Here is a 20,160-nt window from a genome sequence, read left to right as displayed (position 1 = left end):
TTGCCTTGAGGCGCATTTGTGCTCGGCATTAGGAACGGAAATGGACGGAGCCTTGTCTCATTGTACACTGCGTTCATGTTGTCAGTGTCCTTCTGAAAGCTTGTAGTCAGGAATCAACTGTGAGCTCCACCACAAGACTCACATTTCATTTTGAGGTTTTTGATCTAAAAAAGATGCAGCAATGATTAGCTGGATACCAAACTGATGAAGTGCATTTGTAGAAGAGTGGAAAAGCTTTAGCTAAGTCTGTAAATTAAGATTAACAGAAGGAATAATGTTTTGGACCATACAGTTGCAATAGATGCTATTGGTATCTATTTTATCCTTTCTTTTTTCTTGTTAAAAATAGTTTCGCAGGTAATGAAAATGAAAAGCAGAGGAGAACGTGAGTGTTTAGTGCTGGGTGAATGTCAGATGACAGCCTGCGATATCCTTTCTCAGGCTGAGTGGGAGGGTTGTTGAGTGATGAAGTATCTGTAGCTGTTCTCCACTGTAATAACAATGACAACAACATAACATCAGTGGGATAAAGAGTGAAGGGCCATAAATGTCACAGCAGAACAGACTCCCATTTTATGTTACACAGTACACAAGATCAGTGTAGAGAGACAAGCTGGTCTGTGTGGAACTGGTACAATGAAAAAACTATCAACCGCCTAAGGGGAACTCTCTCACCGTCACACATGGAGGTCAAATGTCAGGTTCCACTAAGAATAGGACTGGGATTCAACCTCATGCTGCAAGATGTTGAGTATTTACCAGGAAAGGCCTATGAACATTTGCTATGTGATTAAAATGTTTTTCTAGTTAAAAAGGATTTTTTTTTGTTGATAGAGGATGGAATGAAAATTAGTTTTGCCCTCATAACAAGCATCAAGACGGGGTCTCAAAAGATCACTTATTCTGCACTTCATAACGTGCCCCACAAAATGTGTTTTCTTGAATTTATTTCCTTCCTCACAAGTGATTGGACTTCAGGGCTGAAGTGTGAAGACAGCGCAACTGTTGGCGTTTAACCTGGCGGCTCATCCTGCTGTGGAGCGGAAGCTTCAGAGACACAATCCAAGATCCTTCCTGGAAGATCAATAGAGGCCTTAACAATTAATGAAGAGTGTGGTTAGTAAATTGTCTTTAAGATTGTCTTATTATCTGACTGTGTTCCTATCCGCCTCCAAATTTCCTGAAAATAGAACTTGAGCGCAAACCTGAGGCCCAACAGTCTCCTTGAACTCAATCGGGCTGCACCAAATCGTACACTCATAGATATCAGTTCTCTAAATCTGCCTGATTTTTGATAAAGATCTTTGCCTTAATTCTTGAGAAATTTACAGAAATGTTTAAAGTCACCCTTTCCTGCAATGTTAAAGGAAGAGAAAAAATAATTTGTGGATCTGCCCCCTTAATCCAATCTGATCCTAAAGTTAATGCGTCCTTCCTCTTTCCATTTAGTGGTTTTTACGAGATCCTGCTAACAGCCAAACGGCAATGAAAACTTAACCTCCATGTTTTAATTCAATACCATTTCCTGTACATATTGTCCATAAAGTTTGAAATCGAAAATGTGATGATGGTTCTACACCAAAAACTAGAATGGCACTCAGGGGAGCGCATACCTCCGCCAAGGCCCAATAGTTCCCTTACATTCAAGCAAGCTGCCCAGAATCTCACAAAGATCAGTTCACTAAATATTTAAAGGGAAACATCATTCCTGGATCCGCCCTTTAGTCTACATTGAAAAAATGGAGAGTAGACTTTCTTGGCCCTCGTCACATTCTTCCGTAACAAATGACCTGCTGGTGGCGCTGTATCAAAAGTCGGGGGATCACCAAAGCATTTGGGTTTCATCCTCTGGGCACCATGGAAACCTGCACATAATTATATAGAAATCCATCCAATAGGTGCAAAGAGATTTCACAAGAAAACCCCAGTGAGATGACCACTGGTAGTTGGATTGATCCTCTTCATCCAGTCACTGCTGATATCCCATCCTGGAGCCAAGTGGTGGACCCGACCGACATCACCTTCACCGGAACCTGGCTGCTGCGGGAAAAAACTCAGGACAAGAGTTGGCACAAGCATCAAATCTCAATTTTAAATAATGAATATACGAGTTTCAGATGAATATGGAAAAATTTAAGCATAGAAATGTGTCAAAATGTAGCAAAATATGAACACTGAAAATCATGAAGGCTCTTTTTCTTTCTCTACTCAGGCAGTACAAAAATATCACGTCACAACGCAAATGATGAGCTGCTTCGACAATCGCAAGTTCCAAAAATGACACGAAAAATGTACAAAACAAACAATCAGCAGTGGGACTTTCTTTCAAATTGAAAAAGCTGCATCTTTGATTTACAAATAACAAAGCATCCACTTCAAATCATTTAATAAAAGCTTGGAAAAAAGACCATTTTTTTTACAGCAATTGGTAAACTGTTTTGATGGGATTTTTTTTTTCCTGATCCAACTGCAACGAGACTAAATAACCCCCCCTGAAATAATACAAAAGCATTTTAACATTCACCACAATTTGGATCAGATACAATTAAGAAAAAACATTGGTTGGTTTCGGGGCCAACTCACTAAGAATAAACTGTTCATCTTCTTTCACTGTAGTTGCCAGAAACACTTTAAAAAATATATATAGATTCTTTTAATATATATCTCAAATATTTATATAAATAGAGGTTGTTTAAAGACTTTATTAAAAAGTGCAAAAAAAAGAAAAAAAAAAGGGGGGAAGGTTTATAAAAGACCTGTTAACACCTCCATAGAATTCAACAGCAAAGGAAAAACACAACTGCTCTGAAATAAACATCCACGAGCTTCATTTTGAATTTTAGCTGCAACAAAGTGTAACTTCTCATTTCCGTTACCATCATCGCTAAGACACGGCGGCACTTCCCAAAAACATCTTAGCACAGAGATTATCATCGTCATCTTTGATCTGTAGATACTCCTGAAAAGAATATACTGAGCTGGAAAAAAATCAAATAAGGATTTCTGGTAAAGCAACATGAACCGTTTATACACTAGTGTATCCGATGGTCTTTTATCGTAAGTTTGTCGACTTAATCACGTGTGAGCACGGCAGGTGGTAACAGGCTTCAAAACAGAGAGAAAACTGAAAACACTACATGTTATTGTAGGCATGTTAATTATACGCCGTGAGTACCCAGATAAACCATGTGTATCAACATTAAAACAAAGACCACAGAGCCGGTATCGCTGAACTGTTCAAGGAACTGCTACTCCTTCGGAGATAAAAGAGAATATTGAAGTATAGTTTTGAAATTTGGAAGAAAGATTAAAAAAACAGGAATGTGGGGCCCTTTATGTTAAAACTAACAACTGCCTGGTTTTGCAAACTTTTTTAAATTTGCGTACACCAGGTGCACATGGTGTTCTGGGATGTATCCATCAGAAATAAGAAGAAGTAGTTGTGTAGAAGCATAGAAGACGTGTCTACTGACATTTTGGACCATCAGATCTATATCACAGGGCATGAGGATCCAAAGATGATCGAGTCTTGAATGAAATTGAAAATGCATTCTGTCACTGACTTTGGGAAATGGGACTCTCGGACTATTTGACATCCGGTGCTGCCACATTTCACATTTATAGATGGTTGCATATAAATAAATCGTCTTAACATTCTTAAGTCAGCTTGAAAGAGCTAAATAGGCGTAAACATGCTGATCTAGACATCGGGACCAAGCACGACTTTGTGCTTCGGGGACTTTCTGGTCTAAGAATGGAGATTTTACCATGTTTTCTGTATAAATTCTGACTTCCATTATGGTCAGTGCCACTCAATGCGCGGGCAAACACAACATAACTGAGTGTGATTCTTAACCTGTGAAATAAATAGTCAACCATAAACGACCACCTGTTATCATGGGACTTAAATACTTTCGTCTTGCTACAAATGTCTCCACGATTCAATCTGCTGACCAACACTTTGTCCCAACCTCCATACTAATTCTACATAGGCTTTAAGTATATGGTGTAAAAGGGAGCATAGATTAGAGTAGGTTCAAACAAGTGTTGTGAAAATGTAAAGCACATCGGATGGAGGAGGGTTTCCACAGCAGCAATAAGGTAAATAAATTGCAGGCAGTGACGAAGCTGCTCCAGATTTATTTTTTTTGAAAAACTCAGTATTTAATCTTTGGAGAAAATATTTTGTCTGTTAGTATATAACATTTGATATTTGGATTTCTTACAAACTAACAGCAATCACAGTACATTATAATGTTGAGGAAGCCATGTGTACTGAATGCAATTAGTATGGAGTTGGGACACGGCAGATGAGGTGTGGATGAGATCTACACGAGTGGAGATTGAATCCAATTTGTTCTTGTCAGACAACATGATAGTAGTTAGTAGAATTTGCCTGAATTAAATAGTTTGAAGTTTGTCCCCATGACTATATAAAAAGATGGACGACATGAATCGCCCCCTGGTGGCTTGCTTGAGCATATGTCATAAATCCTTCCTAATGTAAGTAGACAGTGTCATGGGCCCAACTAGAAATTCAAAGAACCCGTCAAATAATTTGTTTCAAAGATGGTTTCTAAGATTTTAGATTTTTGTCATACTGATATAAAGAAGGCTTACATTTTTCGGTGATGATGCTATGAAAACAGGGTGAATTCGTAATGATTGACAGCTGAGACTGACGAGCGTGTGTATCGGCAGAACCTTGATACTGCGCAGACTCTGGCTCCAAAGGCACAAGATGGCAGCGTCCGTGTCCAGGATATTTTGGCTTCAATTCTGGACAAACGGAGGATGAGGAGACGTGACGTCCATCTTTATATACAGTACAATCTATTTGACTGACCAACAAAGCTACAAGGAAATGAGATGAATTGAAGCCACAGTTAAAGCTCATATCCGGCCGTTTGCGTTTGATGAGGATATATTTCAGAACTTGCTAATTCTTTGAAGGTTTTTAAGAAACCAGACCAATTTAAATATCATTAAACACAGAACAAGAGGGGAAAACTCCCTCTTTTAGCTCATATTTAGTTAAAGGGGACAATTATTAATAAATACAAAAATAACAGATATGTACACATTTTCAACAGTAAGAACGATCATAATACTTTCAACATTTCTTCAAAACGCCTTTTCTTAAAATATCTCTGTAGCTCAAACCTCAACGGTCAGTTAGAAAACAGACATTTAGGTACATAAATTATCATACAAAAAAAACCATCAAAAACAAATATCCAACACCGTGGTAATAATTCCTTTTTTTGGTGCAAGTCCTGACACACAGACAGGAGTTTGTGTTTCTTGCAACATTTAAAGTAGAACTGAGAACGTAGAGAACAACAAATGAAATGTCTTCCTATGTTGAAATTACAATGCTTGGTTGGTAACGCAGACAGGGTTTTCTTTTTTCGTCCATTGTGTGAACAGGTCCTGGTGTGGCACTGCTGGGGACCGATCTGGAGTCAGCGAAGAGGGCAGTTAAGTGCACTTAGAACTCGGGCATGCTGGGATGGATCGGCAACGAGGGGGCACAAAGTTAAAAGGTTGAAAGATGAAGAAGGATGGAGAGAAAGATGAGAAGGGAAAGGAAGAAAAGACAGAGGAAAGGGTGAGGGGGGAGGAGGCAGGTGGCGTAGGTGAAGTCAGAGTCCTACAGTCGTCGTGTCAATAGGTCCTTCAACCATTTAACTCCACAAAACAATCACACACCTCTTTCCTTGTCCGCTGACTGAACACAGCAACCGGGAACATGAACACAACAACCAGAAAATGAAGTCTGATCCCAAAGATTGTACAGTGGATTGTACAAGATTAACAATGCCGTAAAAACGCTGTGAGGCAAATTCCCTTTTCAGAGGAAAGGTTTTTCTGTCTTGTTTCTGGAAATATCACGACCACAGTGATGTGCGGCAGCTGTCCATCAAAAAAAGAAAGATCCATAGTGAAAACGGAGAGTGGAAGTTATCTGCCAGACCGACCGTAGGCAAAAGATTCCAAAGTCCCGAACTGAACGGTCATTGGGTAAACAGGGCTGACATCGCCGAGAAGAGGCAGTCTGATCGGTGATGTCAGTGGAAGAGTGGCGAGGTCAAAGGTCACTAACGGTGCTGGCCTCCACAGCTGCACAACATTCTGTCCGTGACACAGGTTCCTGTCAGTGATGTAACTTGGCCTGAAGACAGAGAAGGACAGAGATATATTATCTGTCATTAAGTATCATTTTTAGCCATTTTTACGAGCAAAGATATCACACGTTCACACGTTGTTCTCGACCAGAGCAGTGTCTTCTTCGCTAACATCGCATGTTAGGTTTACACAAAAAGCCTTCTTGGAGAAGTGTTGAATAAAGTTAGCATTGCAGATGTGAGCGTGTTAGCATGCTGATGTTACCATATACCTTAATAACATTATTTATAAAGCACCTTTCAAAACAACACAACACGAAATAAACATAAATAAAACATAATTCAAACTTACCTTAAAGTAATGGCAAATTAAAAAGATTAAATAAAATTGCTAATAGCTGAAAAACAATGACATAAAAGCCAAATGAATTACAGCAGTGCAGCTCAAAGATTGTATAAAAAGACGGACGACACGTCTTCATTTCCTCCCACCCGAGAAATAAAGCTAAAATATCCCAGATACAAAAACTGTCATCTTGCACATTTGGAGCCAGAGTCTGCACAGCAGCGATCAAGGGATGGAGATGGAAAAAAAAGCCATTGCCCAGCCAGTAGGTGGCGATCGAGACAATTTGGCTTCACTTTAGGAGAGGTGTGATGTCATCCATCTTTATATACAGTCTATTATAGAGGTTTACTGAGCCGTTAGCATGGCTTCCTCTTGTGCAAGTCTCGTCTTGATGATTCAGATTCTTTCAGTCTACCTGTCTTGGAGATTCTGGCCCTGACGCGGGTATCCCGCCGATGTCGTTTCCTTTCCCAAAGAGGCTCTCGAGTCCGCCCGGCTTGCTCAGCTTGCTGGCCTTCCCTCTGTACGAGCCTGGACTCCTCCTCTTCCTCCCCTCTACTCCTCCGGCATAAGCCAGGGGTCCAGAGGGGGGGGCCGGGGGCTGATGAGGCGTGGAGGCGAGCTCCCCAGATGAGTAGGGTACACTGGTGGTGCCAACGCTGGGACTAGGGAGAACCAGAAAAAAATGCAATTATTGACATGCAGAAAGCTCCACCTCAGCCTTAACGGTACACTAAGATATATTTAGGTGTGGATTAAAATCCTCACAGCAGACTTGACTGTGCTGTATATTTTAGAGTGAAAGCCAAACACCTGTCATCATAGCCTTTGCACTGCTGGCACTGTCCTCTCCGTTTACACGCTGCTCTACTTTTAATGAACCGACGCTCTCATCTGTTTCTCTGCATACGGCACTGTGTCATGTGCCGGGCCCATGTTGTGTTGGTTTTAACCATGGTTACAATCAAAACTGATACAATTTACACAGAGCTTTTATTTGAGTACATTGTATTCAAGCGTGTACTCCTGTGTGTGTAATGTGTAATCTTGATTGGTGATCAGATTGTATTCAGTATCTTCTCAAGGGAAAAAAGTGGATTTTTTAAAGCAGTAATCCTGTCATTCAGTCCTGCTTAGAAAGATGAACGTTTCAACTTGTCCAACGTGAATTTCTTTATGATCTTGCACAGATAAAATCGATTTGCTACAGTCTCAAATTTAACAGACCGTGACCCACCTGCTCTGCGAGTTGAGGCTTTGCGACCCGTCAGATTTCGATAGCCAGTCATCTCCGCTGCGCCAAAGCCCGCTCCCCCCACGCCCGAGTCCCCTTCTCCTGGCCGAGGAGGGAGCGGCCCCCCGTGAACCTTGCGATGTCGTGTGGTGGCTGCTGCCATTCCTCTTGTGATTATCCACAGTCAAAATCAGTGAAGAAGGAGACGAAAGGGAGGAGGAAAAGTACAAAGAGTTCTTTCTCCTCTTACATCCCGTTGCGGAGTCAGTGTCTGTGTCTTTGGATGGGCGGCTGGTTCTGTGGGTGCCGTTACTGGCTTTACCCGGTGAAGAGATGGGGGCGTGGTCTTGTGCCGCGGCCTCTGGGATGCTGACCACTCCGGCCGTGGCTGTGGACTGAGGGAAGGTGGCGATGTAGGAGGGGGAGTTGGAGGGGGAGGTGACGGAGGAGCTCTGCTGTGACGTGACGGAGGAAGGACACGAGGAGGAGAGGAGGCTGTCCGCGGCCAGAGGCATCTTCCTGTAACACAGAGGAACATTTCAATCAATAAGTGAGTCACATCCACTGGACTATAATTTTCTGCTTGTATAAATTGAGGAATTTAGCATGGCAGCTTTAAGGCATGCAGTGAACTAATTTTTCAGAAATGTTCCAAAGTATGTGAGGATGAAAACGTCTGAGTGGGTTGCTGCAAAAGTGAGAATACGGCCCAAATGATGAGATTTCCAACATGGGGGGAACCTGGAAGAAAACTAATATCTCAGGATCATACATGAAGAATTTTATCTTGGAAAGGCAGTGAGATTCAAGAGCTGTTGGTAATGGGGGCCGACGCTGGTGTCGATTTGCTGTAAACAAAAACATGTGATTCCCGCGGTAGAATTTACACGATACGTCCTGCCTCCTGCATGTTCTACCAATGCGCCCTCGGCTGAATGTTACGGACATTTTCTGGTTGTTGTGAACGCTCTTGGCAAGGACAATCTCCTGCTGTGTTCTTCACATGTGAAAGGCAAACTCCAGAAATGCCCCGACCCAATTTTCCAGATTTCAGTTCATGTCTACAAACTTATTTTTCTTGCACTTCTGCATCCAAGACCATTTAACATCTGTTGCTCCTTCCAAAATTGTATCAATATGATAAAAAAAAATTACTTTCCCAATCAATCAATCTTCTTATTCTCTCATCAATGCTTACACAAAGGCCCACTATCCTGTTCTCTTTTTGTATTTGTGATGTTTCTCTCTGCTTCCTTTTAACCTTAAATGAACTGGCCTCTTGTTTGACATGACATTAAAAAATAAAACTTCCAGTCTATCCAGCAATCAATAACTGTCTTTCCCCTCATAAAAAGACATCTCTTCTTTTTATACTAACACCTGCTAATACTCTCTCAAAGTGAGTTTATCCTTCTGATTAGCGTTTCTATGTGGACTCGAAAAATCAGCAAGATATTCCCACACCGTCTCCTGTGTATATAATGTAGAGGTGCACTAACACATGTTCTTTAAAATGAAACAGCTCTACCCCAGATCGCCTGGCGTGCAGGTTTCTGGACACTCACCTCCACATCTGTGCGTTGAGGTGCTTCTCCACCATGCTCTGGAGCGCCAGCCTCATCCTGTCCCACCGCCTGTCGAACACGTAATGGCCCCGTCCCATGAGCCTGCTGCTGAATACGCAAACCTGCAGGGAGGAGGGGGGGGGGGGCAAGAGTGGCAGGAAGTGGGAGGATGATGGAGAGAAGGAGAGAGGGAGAGAGGGAGAGAGAGAGAGGAGAGAAGGAGGGATGTGAGATACAGGAAGTGATGGGCAAGTGCGGTGGAGAGAGGTGGAGAGAGGTATCAAATGACAGAGGAGAAAAAAGAGATGAGTTAGAATTTTTTGGGGATTATTACAGAGATATAGAAGATTATCTTCCACAGACAAGGTTAAAATCTTCTTTAGAACATCAGAAATGTAAAAAACTAGGTCAAGCGGGGCATTCCCTATAAGCCGAGATAATGAGATCAAGATAAGGACCTTTTTACTGAAAACTTGCCAATACATACACAGGACAGTGAGCAGCTAAAACATTTGATTTCATTGGTTAAGTGAAAATATAATGTGTAATATGATTAAACTAATTATAGAATATATAACAAAATACTACTTTAAACGATGATGGTTGACAGCTTTTGTAAACATTTGGACACAACCAACAAATATACATTTTCTCTTGTGAAATCACCCCTTTTAAAAAGGCACCATATAAATTAACTGATTGTGAAGCCAAGTGTTTGAGCCCTAACCCTTTTTGCAATAAAACACCGGATAAGAGCTACAGCTGCGGCAGAACACATTAACATAAATAAATAATTTCTCTGAACGGCATTAAAAAGCAGACCCTGCGGTTTAACAGTGAAAAAATACTTTATTTCTGACGCCCTGGGGTTATGGACAATGAAAATGTCTGTTAGTAGTTGTGGTTTGTACCCCTAAAGGCTGTGGGTGGTGGTTGGAGTAGTGAAAGGCAGGTCTGTCAGCGTCCTCTGGAGTCTCGGCCTCTCCCTCGTCGCTGGAAAGGCGACCGCCGTCTCCCGCTGACGCCACCCAGCTGAGAGGGGACAGCTCGGGGTTAGGGGCCGGGGCGGGCACCGGTGCTGGGGGCAGAGGGGTGGAAGTGTAGGTGGTGGAGCCGCCTGGAGCCCTGGAGTGGATATATTAGAAAGATAGATGGGTGAATAACAAAAAGAGAAGTGTTGGGCAAGAGGTAAAGAGGAAGGAAATGAGTGAGCCGGAAAATCAAAGCAAGGGGAGGGACAGAGTAAGACTGAACGTGAGAGGAAGGGGAGGGAGGAGGAAGTGACAAGTGAAGACGAAGAGCGGGAAGGACAGATTCAAGGAGAGAAGGGAGATGAGAGTAAACCGAAGGGAAGTGAAAGAGGAAAAAGATTGATGGGATGAGGACAGAGATCAGGGAAAGAAGGTTGAATTAAAAGAAAAGCGTGTGAGAAGGAGAAGAAGAGAAATGCAAGATTGAAGGGCAGAGTGGAGGGGAAAGAGAGAATGGAAGATGAAATGACAGAAAAGTCTTTACAGATAAACAAGAGCTGGAGTCGTATCCGCTCTGACACCAGTCATCAGTGTCATTCTAAACGTTTGTCACAGCCACAAAAACCCCCAAATAACTTCCTTTTTCAAACAGAGGAAATGAGTTTCTCATAACGCTGTGACACGGGCAGATCTGACATCCTCTTACTGGTGTTTCTCCTCCCTCCTTTCTTGTTTACAGTTCCCCCTGGTGGAGAAAAACATGAACAGACTCTGCATCCATCTCGGTCGTCCAGTGGTACCGTCTGGGAAATAAACAAACTAATGTTGCTATTCCTTAAAAAAAGTGATTTAATTTAAAAAATAGCAACACAATCGAATGGAAAACTTTTCAGAAAAATTATTAAATGGTCGTATAGTGATTTGATTTTGTTTTGGAAATCACACCACCTAAATTAAATTCAGGCAGATGGTTTTTAATGATACAACACTGCTATGACTTTATTACTGTATTTTATAACAGAATTAATTACATTTAAGGTGCTGTTCAGACCAATTTAGTTTAGTCTGAAACTAAAGATGTGTTGTGGATCACACTGAACCATGGCTCGGTTTGTTTGCAGTGTGAAAACACATTTTTGGATGGCATGGACTTTTGGACCAATTGCATTTTGGTAAAGTAAGCGAGTAAAGTTTATTTGTTTTGGCTTTTTCAAAAACAAAACTGATAAAAATGCTTTACTGGGCCAAAGAACAAAAAAAAGGAGATACACCATACAAATGTAGAAACAGAACAAACACACAAAATTGATCCAAATTGATCCAAATGGATTTAATTCACAGGGAGTTATTCAGCTGCTTATACGATTTGTATGGCCTTTCTTTCATTCCATATGCACATGAATTGTGAATATGAATGTGTGTGCTTGTGTCGGCCTGTGGTTCCTACCTGGGTATGTGTGCATTCGCCAGTCGCAGCTTCAGCGTGGACAGCGGCCGTCCGTTCGGGCAGTGAGGCTTGCTGGGACTCCCCTGCGCTGCCTCTCTTTCTTTCTCCTTCTCCCCCTCCTTCGCTCGCCCCTTGTGTTCGGCCAGGAGGATGTCGAAGTTTTGCTTTCGGCCGGGAACGGCTCGACGGTGGGTCAGGGAGTGAGTCTGAAACAAAAGAAACTGAAATGTCATGCCTCGGCTCTGGATGATCACTGTGCCGTGCTGCATTCACAAGTAAATATTGCCTGTGCATGGTAAGCTGGTCTACCCTTCCAGCGACTTTGGAAGGTAACCAGCCATCAAACATTTGGTTTTCCAAACATTTGGTTTAACACAGATTGTCTGAGGCCGCTGGAATCACATGTTGATCAGCAGGTAGGATGGTTAAGGAAAGAAAAATGCATCTTATATTGCAAGGGAGACCACATCTGCATAGTAAGAGGGACATTTAATTAAGGACTCAGCTGCTACTGTGAAACCACTGAGTAAACTTACACCGCACATCCACCCTGAGAGAATCATCAAAATCAGCTACTGACAGAGCAGATGGGTGAAGCCATGCATCCTCATATTTAAAAATAACTGTATCCAAAGTTTGATCAGAACTGAAACTACTAAAACTTCAACCACTGAGCCTTTCAGTTTTTATATTAATGTCCATGTGTATTTTACAGCGGTGTGAGACTGCTCAAATCCCTCAGCGACAGGTTGGATTTAATGGTCCAAAAGTTTGGGATTTCTTTATTGTATGATTTTGTCAGTTGTAGTAACATTATGAAAAGGTAAACTAGAATGGCATTCATTAGAGCGTATACATCTGCCAACACCCAACATTTCGCTAAAGAAACCACATTTAAAGTCACTAGTTTATTGGCCTATGAAACCATGAATTACACTTACAAGTTTTGTGAAACTCTGATAGCAGGGACTGTTAATTTTTATGGAGACAAAAATTTGGCGAACAAAATCATCAATTTTAGGTCAACCTGAAGAATAAAGGTACGTTTGCTCCACTTGCTGTATTGCTCAGACGTCCATGCCCTCAGTATAAAAGTTAAGACACCTCTTTACTAACTGAAGTTTGAGTCATTTCCTAAATCAGGAGCTTGAAATCATGGTTGTCATCGGGACAACCGGTAAAAAACAATAATAATTCAAACACACAATTACAGTAGAGATGCTCAAGTTATTCTCACCAACCTCTCCCCAAAAAACATCCCCACACTCGTCGGATGTATCTTTAATTACTAAATAACCACTTTGAAGTGTTTAGTGAAGCTTACTGAAGGTAATTAAAGGGGGCAGGAAAATTGAGCAAGAAAGATGTTGTAGCCTCGTCCAACATCTATAATTACCTCATCAAGGGAAATGCAGGCCCTGTGATGCTTCAGCCCGAGCGGAGGAATATGTGTCACGTGCAGGAGACAGACAGGGAGGCGGACGGGGTCATAGCTGCAGTCGAGATGTTAGCGCGCCCTTTTAATATCATTACTATCATAAACAAACAAAGCTGCTTTCCCCGTGAGACGGCCCTGAGGCAGGAAGCAGGAAGAAGGGTCGCAGACTATCATTGTCTCCACAGAGGCGGAGAGCGTGAACAATCTCGGCCTTGTGTGTGCGTTGGTTTGCGTTACCTTGCAGGTGAGCGAGCGCGTGCAGGACCGCTTCGTCTCCGGGTCCTGGACTCCACAGTGCTTGTTAGGATCAAACACTCTGCCTGTAAGACACACACAGATTAAAAGGGGGAATATTAAGTTAATGCAACAGATGTCCACGAATATATTTTATGCTGCCGTAATGAATATTTTTCACACCAGAAATGGATCAAGGGGCTACATGCGGAGCATTGGAAATACCTCTGATGATGCCTAAACTGCCACATTGGGTATTGGTGAGTATACGTACCAATCCAATATTTCTGACAAGTACTTTTTTTAGAGTCCAAATTTTTTATTTTATTTTGAATATATGCAAAATAATGAATAAATTGATTGTTTTAAATTTATAGTACCTGCAAATAATTTCACATCCTGGGTCAAGTGATAAATGTCAAATCTGATTTAAATCTTTCAAGCCAATTGTCTAAGCAGAAATAAATGGCACACTTTGTTATTGCACACAAACAAGTAAGACAGCAGCAACCCCCAGTCAGCAGGTTATCTTTAACGGCGTTGCTGTCCCAGGGCTGTAATCTTGCGCTGGCCTTTGCTATAATCCCTGTAATCTTTCTGTGTTTACAGTTAGAGACGACAGCTCCGACGGACACGGGTCGGCAGGCGCACACATCTAATGAACGTGCTCTTAGATGTAAGAGAAACGTATAGTGTCGCTGAAAAGTTCCCAAACAGGCTTTAGAATGGAAGCCAAGGAAAAGAGAGAGAGGGGAAGACGGATAGTGTGAGCACATTCTGGGGGTGAGAGAGATGATGAGAAAGAAGAGAGAAGAAGAAACTGATGAGTGAGAAACACGACCACGACGAGCGGCGAGAGACAGCAAGAAAAGGGAAGAGGAGACGGCAGCGTGTGAAAGAAGAAAAAAAGAGAATCAGGACAGACTATGTGTGTGTGAGAGAGCGAGAGAAAAGAGGAGGAGGTCGAGGCAGGAGGTGGAGAGTGAGAGGATGATCAAATAGAGAGACGCAGGCAGCGGGGTGAACATCTCTCAAGAAGACGAGCAGCTTTTTGGCAGTGGGAGCTCGTGAAGAAGAGGGTGTAAATCAGACGCTTTGAGAGCAGCGAGCGAACGGCGAGACGAGGAGGAGAAGAAGAGGAAGAGCTGGATGGAGAGACGTCCACACCCTGAGGCGCTCATCACAAATCTACGCAGCTTCATTCTTATGCATATTTATAATTCCCTTACTTTGAGATGACTACTAGGCTGACTCATCTTCCTACTAATTCCATAAACGTCTGTCTGTTGTTCATCTAATCAGCTGCACACGCCATGTGTATATTAATAATCAAATTTGTTGCTCTTTGGACTCACTGATGACGAGGAGCAATTCTGAAATAGCGCCGCAATATTAACACGGGCCATGAGAAGAGCCCACTCCAAACAGCAGCTCACTCACGAGTTGATGTTTAATTTGGGTTTTGAGGTTAGACTGACACAGTAAACAGAGTAGACAGAGTGGAGAAAGGTCAGGAGAGGGTAAGAGAGTAAAGAGAACAAGGGAAAGAAAAATATCTAAAATTATAGCGAGGCATCTCTTCCGCTTAAAAACAAACTCACTCCAGCACCATCCTCCCTGCAGCCAAACACTAAGACCGGAGGCTCTCCAGGGATTATAGTGGGATGGTAAATAGGGAAAGTGTGTGTTTTTTTGTGTATGCGGCTTATGAAAGGAATTTAAGTAGCAATGGTAGAAAAATTCACCTCTTCTTGCACAATAATGTCAGTGGATTAATAGTTACATTATAAAGTCATGTGACGGACCTGTAGGGTCAAGATCATTAAAACACAGACAGGAAAAATGAATAATTTATTAAGTGTTGTCAGACTGCTCCCATTCCTAGGCAGCAGAGGATTGTGGGTGCATGGGGTTATAAATTCTCAGCACTAACCTGAAAGCCTTTTGTGCGACTTGGGGGGGGTCTTAGTCCCATTCTGGTGCTTCTTATCCTGCGGCGATGATGATGATGATGCTGCTAAGGCGGCAGGTCGGTGAGAGAGCAAAGGTGACGGGGAGGGTTTTCGATCCGGCTGGGAGGGAGAGGGTGTGGACGTCGGCCGCTTGTCCAGCGGCGAGCGTGCCGGACTGGGCCGCCGGTCCAGAGAGGCCGGGGGCGTGGTGGAGCGTGGCGTGGGCGGCCCGCTGGCGCCTCGGCCATTCGTGAGCTTTTCACTGGAGCGCTGGGAGGCTGAGGGAGGGAGGGAGGAGGTGGTGAGGCGCACGCGTGAAGCCGAGTCGGCACGGCTGAGGCAGGGCATCTTCTCCAAGGTCACGACCGGAAGCGAGACGCTGCAGAGGAGGGAGAAGAGAAGAAAAGAAGAGGAAGATGATGTAAAAAGGTCACATGACTAACTAAACGCTTCGGGGCAGAGTGAAGTATTTTATCACACCACATAAAAGGTTTTGGTTTTTTTTAAAACCCCACCATGTCTTGCTCCGTGCCCCCTTCGGTGGATAGACGGCAAGTGGCGCCTTGCTGAAGCGGGAGTGAGGGAAGTCTTTGGGGACCCTGAAGGGCAGCGTGTCTCCAGGACTGGGAGCCACAGCCGGGGCCACTGCCGGCACTTTGGGCTTCATGGGGACCAGGGGGCTCCTGGGGGGGGCAGGGGAGCTGTGGCGCTTCTCTGAAACAGGGAATGGAGACAAAGTTGTTTGAGGCCACACACACACACAGAAGACACACTAAACAGATCAAGAAACTCAATCCAGATCTAGTGAATTTACATGTAGTTTCAGGACAGGACTGTTGGGCCTTGGTAGAGGTACGGGCTCTTCCAGTGCTATACTACTTCTGAATGTACAGCAGTGTGGTATTATATTTACACTGCTAAGGTGCCAGATGCTTGTGTTGTAACAAGGTATACAGCAAACTTGTTCCAGAACTTTTTTTATGCAAAAGAAAAAAGGGAAAGTGGTATTTACAAATCAATTAAGTCTACTTTTCTCTTCTTAGCAGCTTCCCCGACACAATCTGAAGTGTCCCTGTGTGATAAACTTTGCCACGCTGGTACCGTGTGAAGTTCAAATTAGAGCCAACAGTTATAAATACCTTTTGACCTAGATCTGATCAGAGTGTGAGGAGGGTAAGAAGACCGAGAGTCGGAACGGGAACGTCACAGGGAGTAATCACAAGGCTGTGGGGGAGAAAGTAGAGGGGAGAGGAGAGGAGCTCACACTTACGGTTTTTGCTATGCATGTCTTTGCGGGAGCAGGGTGGGGAGGGAATGGGAGGGGGGTGTGGTCCAGGACTTTCTGTGTCTCTGTCTGTCTCACAGGGAAACTACACCCCAGCTACCTGAGTGGAAACAGAGGGATGAAGAACGTCATAAAAAAAGAGAGGAGGTGGAGAAGACACAGTGCACACACACACACACACACACACACACACACACACACACACACACACACACACACACACACACACACACACACACACACACACACACACACACACACACACACACACACACACACACACACACACACACACACACACACACACACACACACACACAGCGACACAGTGTTTCAGGCTGCTAATTACGGAGTATTCAAATTAGGTGCTGTGTCATGTTGCGTTTGCACTTCCAAAACAAAATTGCAGCGCTTATGGTCGTCTTGCTTTAACCAGAGTGTAAACAATCATCATCTGCACAATCTAGCTGACAGGAAATTTGGTGAAGAGCAAATGTTGGGATGAGACCAATCGCTGCGGCTCGCTGGATTTCCCGTCTGCTGATAAAAAGTGGAATAATGAAAAAGCCCCCGCTTCAGCTCAAGCAGAATGCAGACTAGATGCTAAATTTAAATCTTACTCACAGTGTATCGTATAGAGTCGGATTTTGTTGGGATGATGCAAATATAAGTAATTGAGGCATAATGTTTTACAGTTTAAACAAAAAACGGTATTATAAGTACCTGTAAATAAAGGAAACAGAATGCAGAGGAACAACCAATTGCTGTTAATAGAACTTGAATTAGGAAAATTTATATATATTTTTTTCAATGAAAGATATAAACATGCATTTTCTTAATTGATTATTTCCTAAAATAAACGTTTTCATATGGGCACATATCAGGAAACATAAACAGCGATCTCAATGTTCATACATATATCATCGTTTGGGCTCTAGACTAGTACAATATCGATTTATTTGTGTAATATATATATAGATATACATATACACACACAACTACACCTGGGTGCAAATGGACAGCTGCACAGAGTCATGATAACACAGACTAAAAGCAAATATTTAAAGCCCCAGTGTCCACAAACATTTTTTTTCAGTTGCTACCTTAAAATAACAGATAGTGTGTGATTTGTGCCAAGGTCAAGTTAAAACAACTCCCTGAACTGACCACACACACACACACACACGCACACGCACACGCACACGCACACGCACACGCACACAGAGTGGAAAACTAAAACACAGAAAGCATATCCGAATTTGTTGATAATAAAGTGATACACTAGAAAACAATCAGTAGGAAGCAAAAGGTATTATAAAGAAAGTGTGTGTGTCACAATGCAGTACCTGTACAACCCTGTTAATGAGTGTAGTAGTAGCAGTCTGCTCACACAAGGCTGATCAGACAGGACGAACTGACTGACAGACTGTGTGTTTGCTCTCGGGTGCGTAAGTGCACAGCAAAGTGCGCTGCAGTTGACGCGGGGAGAGTGTGCGTGTGTGCAATTTGTGTGCAAAGTGCGTGTATGTGTTGAGGAGATTATCCACTGCATGCAAAAGTATCACAGGTGTGTGTGTGGGTAATGATACCAAACGGTGAATATGCTAGATCTTCAAGCTCAAGATAGAGGCTTTATGTGCAGTGATATCTGGACAATGCAGAGTCTGCATGTATCTGTGGGCAGTATGTATATATTTATATATAAAACCTATGCAAGAGAGTGTAATTTGCATATGAGAGCATGTGCGGCAGGTGTGTAAATAGGCCAGAGGAAGCAGAGCACGAGGGAGGCAGCTGTATTCACAGTAGCAGGATCAAAGTCCGGAGCCCCGTTCACAGGTATGCGGCTACAACAAGGCAACCTGCACACGAAATTTCACACTGTGGACATGCATGATTTTAGGCAACTCAAAGGTACAGTAAAATGAAGGTGTGAAGTAGAAACAGGCTGGTAAAAATGCACGTGTGTACAGTTTCTATTTAGCATTTTCTTACTCAGTCCTGCAGGATAAGGGAAATAATAAATATAAAGAAATGTGAGAAACACACCCTGTGATTCTTGTGACTTTGTGCATCTAACTTGACCTGCTATCAAATTAATAATGTTGAAAAAAATAAATCAGCAAAAGATAGTTTATATTCTTGGCTAAGGGATTCATCCATTTCCAAATAGCAAATATATTTGTGCAGTGAGACATAATGAAAGATGAACTTATTTGCCTGACATATATTGTGTGTTTAAATCAGACGTCCTCCTGTGAGTGAGGGGCTAGCGGCGAGCTAACCGCTCTGATTTACAATACATGGCCGGGTGCCCAGGCAAGGTCACTAAGCCACTCAGCCACAAGGGCACTCTCACTACTAAGCTCTCCTGCCTGCCTGTCGTTATGGCAATGCTGAGAGTCCAGCTGGATGCCAATTGGCCGCTGACTCATCCTGCGGGCGGAGCTGTCGCCTCGCGAGGAAGCCGAGGCGCTCAACGCTCAGCTGGGTTTGTTTACATTGAGAGGGCAGCGGGGGACAAGATGGAGAGATGTCTGTGAAGAGCCACAGACATGCTGCTTCTCTATAGGCACACAGTCAAAACAAAAAAAAGAGCAAGCAGGGGACATATCAGTATCGAAAGAAAGCAGTGGTATTCTAGTATAAGTACTGCTGAAAACATGAGTAATATACTTCAGTCCTTAACTACGGTCTCTTACGTAAAGGTTAAGAAAACTGTTTTACAGAAGTTCTATGTGTAATTTCGTTGTAGTGACAAAAAGCTTTTTTGATTCTTTTCTAAAGCAAGCAACAACCATGCATGTCAAACACAGGAACACACACTTCAGTGCATCCTGAGAACCCGATCTCTCTGACACAAAAAACAGACGTAAACCGGTTCAGTTCTCCGATATAACTTCTTCTTCAGTATTTGAGTAAAATTGTAATTTTTTTTAGAAAGAGTAAAGAAACCACCTCTGATGTACAAAAAAAAAGCAGCTGACATTTGAATGGGCCCAACACTCAGCTAATGGTTCACACACAACCACGCCGCAATAACACAACAGAGGAATGAGCAACCCCACAGCACACCAAGCCAAGAGGAACTTCTCTGGCTAACAGCCATCACATGAAACAAACAACTTAGGTGGAAACTGAGGATATCCAGTGACCTGCCTCAGACCTCAATTAATCCACCGTCACAGAGAAAAGTGGGAACAGAGACAGTCACTCCCACCACCAGCAACAACATGAACCTTTCATCATGCGCTCCACTTGCTCACACACAGCGGGCCACCGGCGAGGGAGAGGTTCGAGGGGACGCACACACTGAGAGAACTGGGAGGAACACACTCTTATATCTGAACATGCCACAGAGGGACAAACAGAGACGCCCGCTGCATAAATATCCAATCATTATTTGTACAAATTCAAGTTTGTGTTCAGGGAAGGAAACAAATGAAAATGAACTAAACCGCCAGTAATACTAGCCCTTACAAAAGAAACTGCCCACATAAATGTAAAAATTCTTCCTTGAAAATGTCTTAAAACGATGAGCGCTACGTTGTATATTT

General features: G+C 42.9%; 1 protein-coding gene across 4 annotated transcripts in view; it reads right to left on the bottom strand.

Annotated features, from left to right (window-relative positions):
- Positions 1 to 2,369: 2,369 nt before the first annotated feature.
- The window catches only part of atxn7l1 (ataxin 7-like 1), a 28,018-nt gene continuing 10,227 nt past the window's right edge, over positions 2,370 to 20,160 (bottom strand). For 2 of the 4 annotated variants that reach the window (XM_061069862.1, XM_061069872.1), the window contains 10 exons: positions 16,589 to 16,703; positions 15,834 to 16,032; positions 15,300 to 15,697; positions 13,370 to 13,452; positions 11,695 to 11,900; positions 10,188 to 10,401; positions 9,277 to 9,398; positions 7,715 to 8,230; positions 6,893 to 7,142; positions 2,370 to 6,175 (listed from right to left, as the gene is read on the bottom strand). In XM_061069862.1, coding sequence (XP_060925845.1) covers positions 6,158 to 6,175; positions 6,893 to 7,142; positions 7,715 to 8,230; positions 9,277 to 9,398; positions 10,188 to 10,401; positions 11,695 to 11,900; positions 13,370 to 13,452; positions 15,300 to 15,697; positions 15,834 to 16,032; positions 16,589 to 16,604 — 2,022 coding nt within the window. In that variant the 5' untranslated portion in view covers positions 16,605 to 16,703 and the 3' untranslated portion in view covers positions 2,370 to 6,157. Of the gene's footprint in view, positions 6,176 to 6,892; positions 7,143 to 7,714; positions 8,231 to 9,276; positions 9,399 to 10,187; positions 10,402 to 11,694; positions 11,901 to 13,369; positions 13,453 to 15,299; positions 15,698 to 15,833; positions 16,033 to 16,588; positions 16,704 to 17,949; positions 18,046 to 20,160 lie in introns of those variants that run through there. The other 2 variants (XM_061069880.1, XM_061069888.1) reach the window with 2 other exon arrangements.

The sequence above is a fragment of the Limanda limanda genome, chromosome 1, assembly GCF_963576545.1.
Source record: "Limanda limanda chromosome 1, fLimLim1.1, whole genome shotgun sequence".
NCBI classification, from domain to species: Eukaryota; Metazoa; Chordata; class Actinopteri; order Pleuronectiformes; family Pleuronectidae; genus Limanda; species Limanda limanda.
The sequence above is the reverse complement of the archived record's forward strand: the minus strand, read 5'-3'. Positions and strand labels throughout refer to the sequence as shown.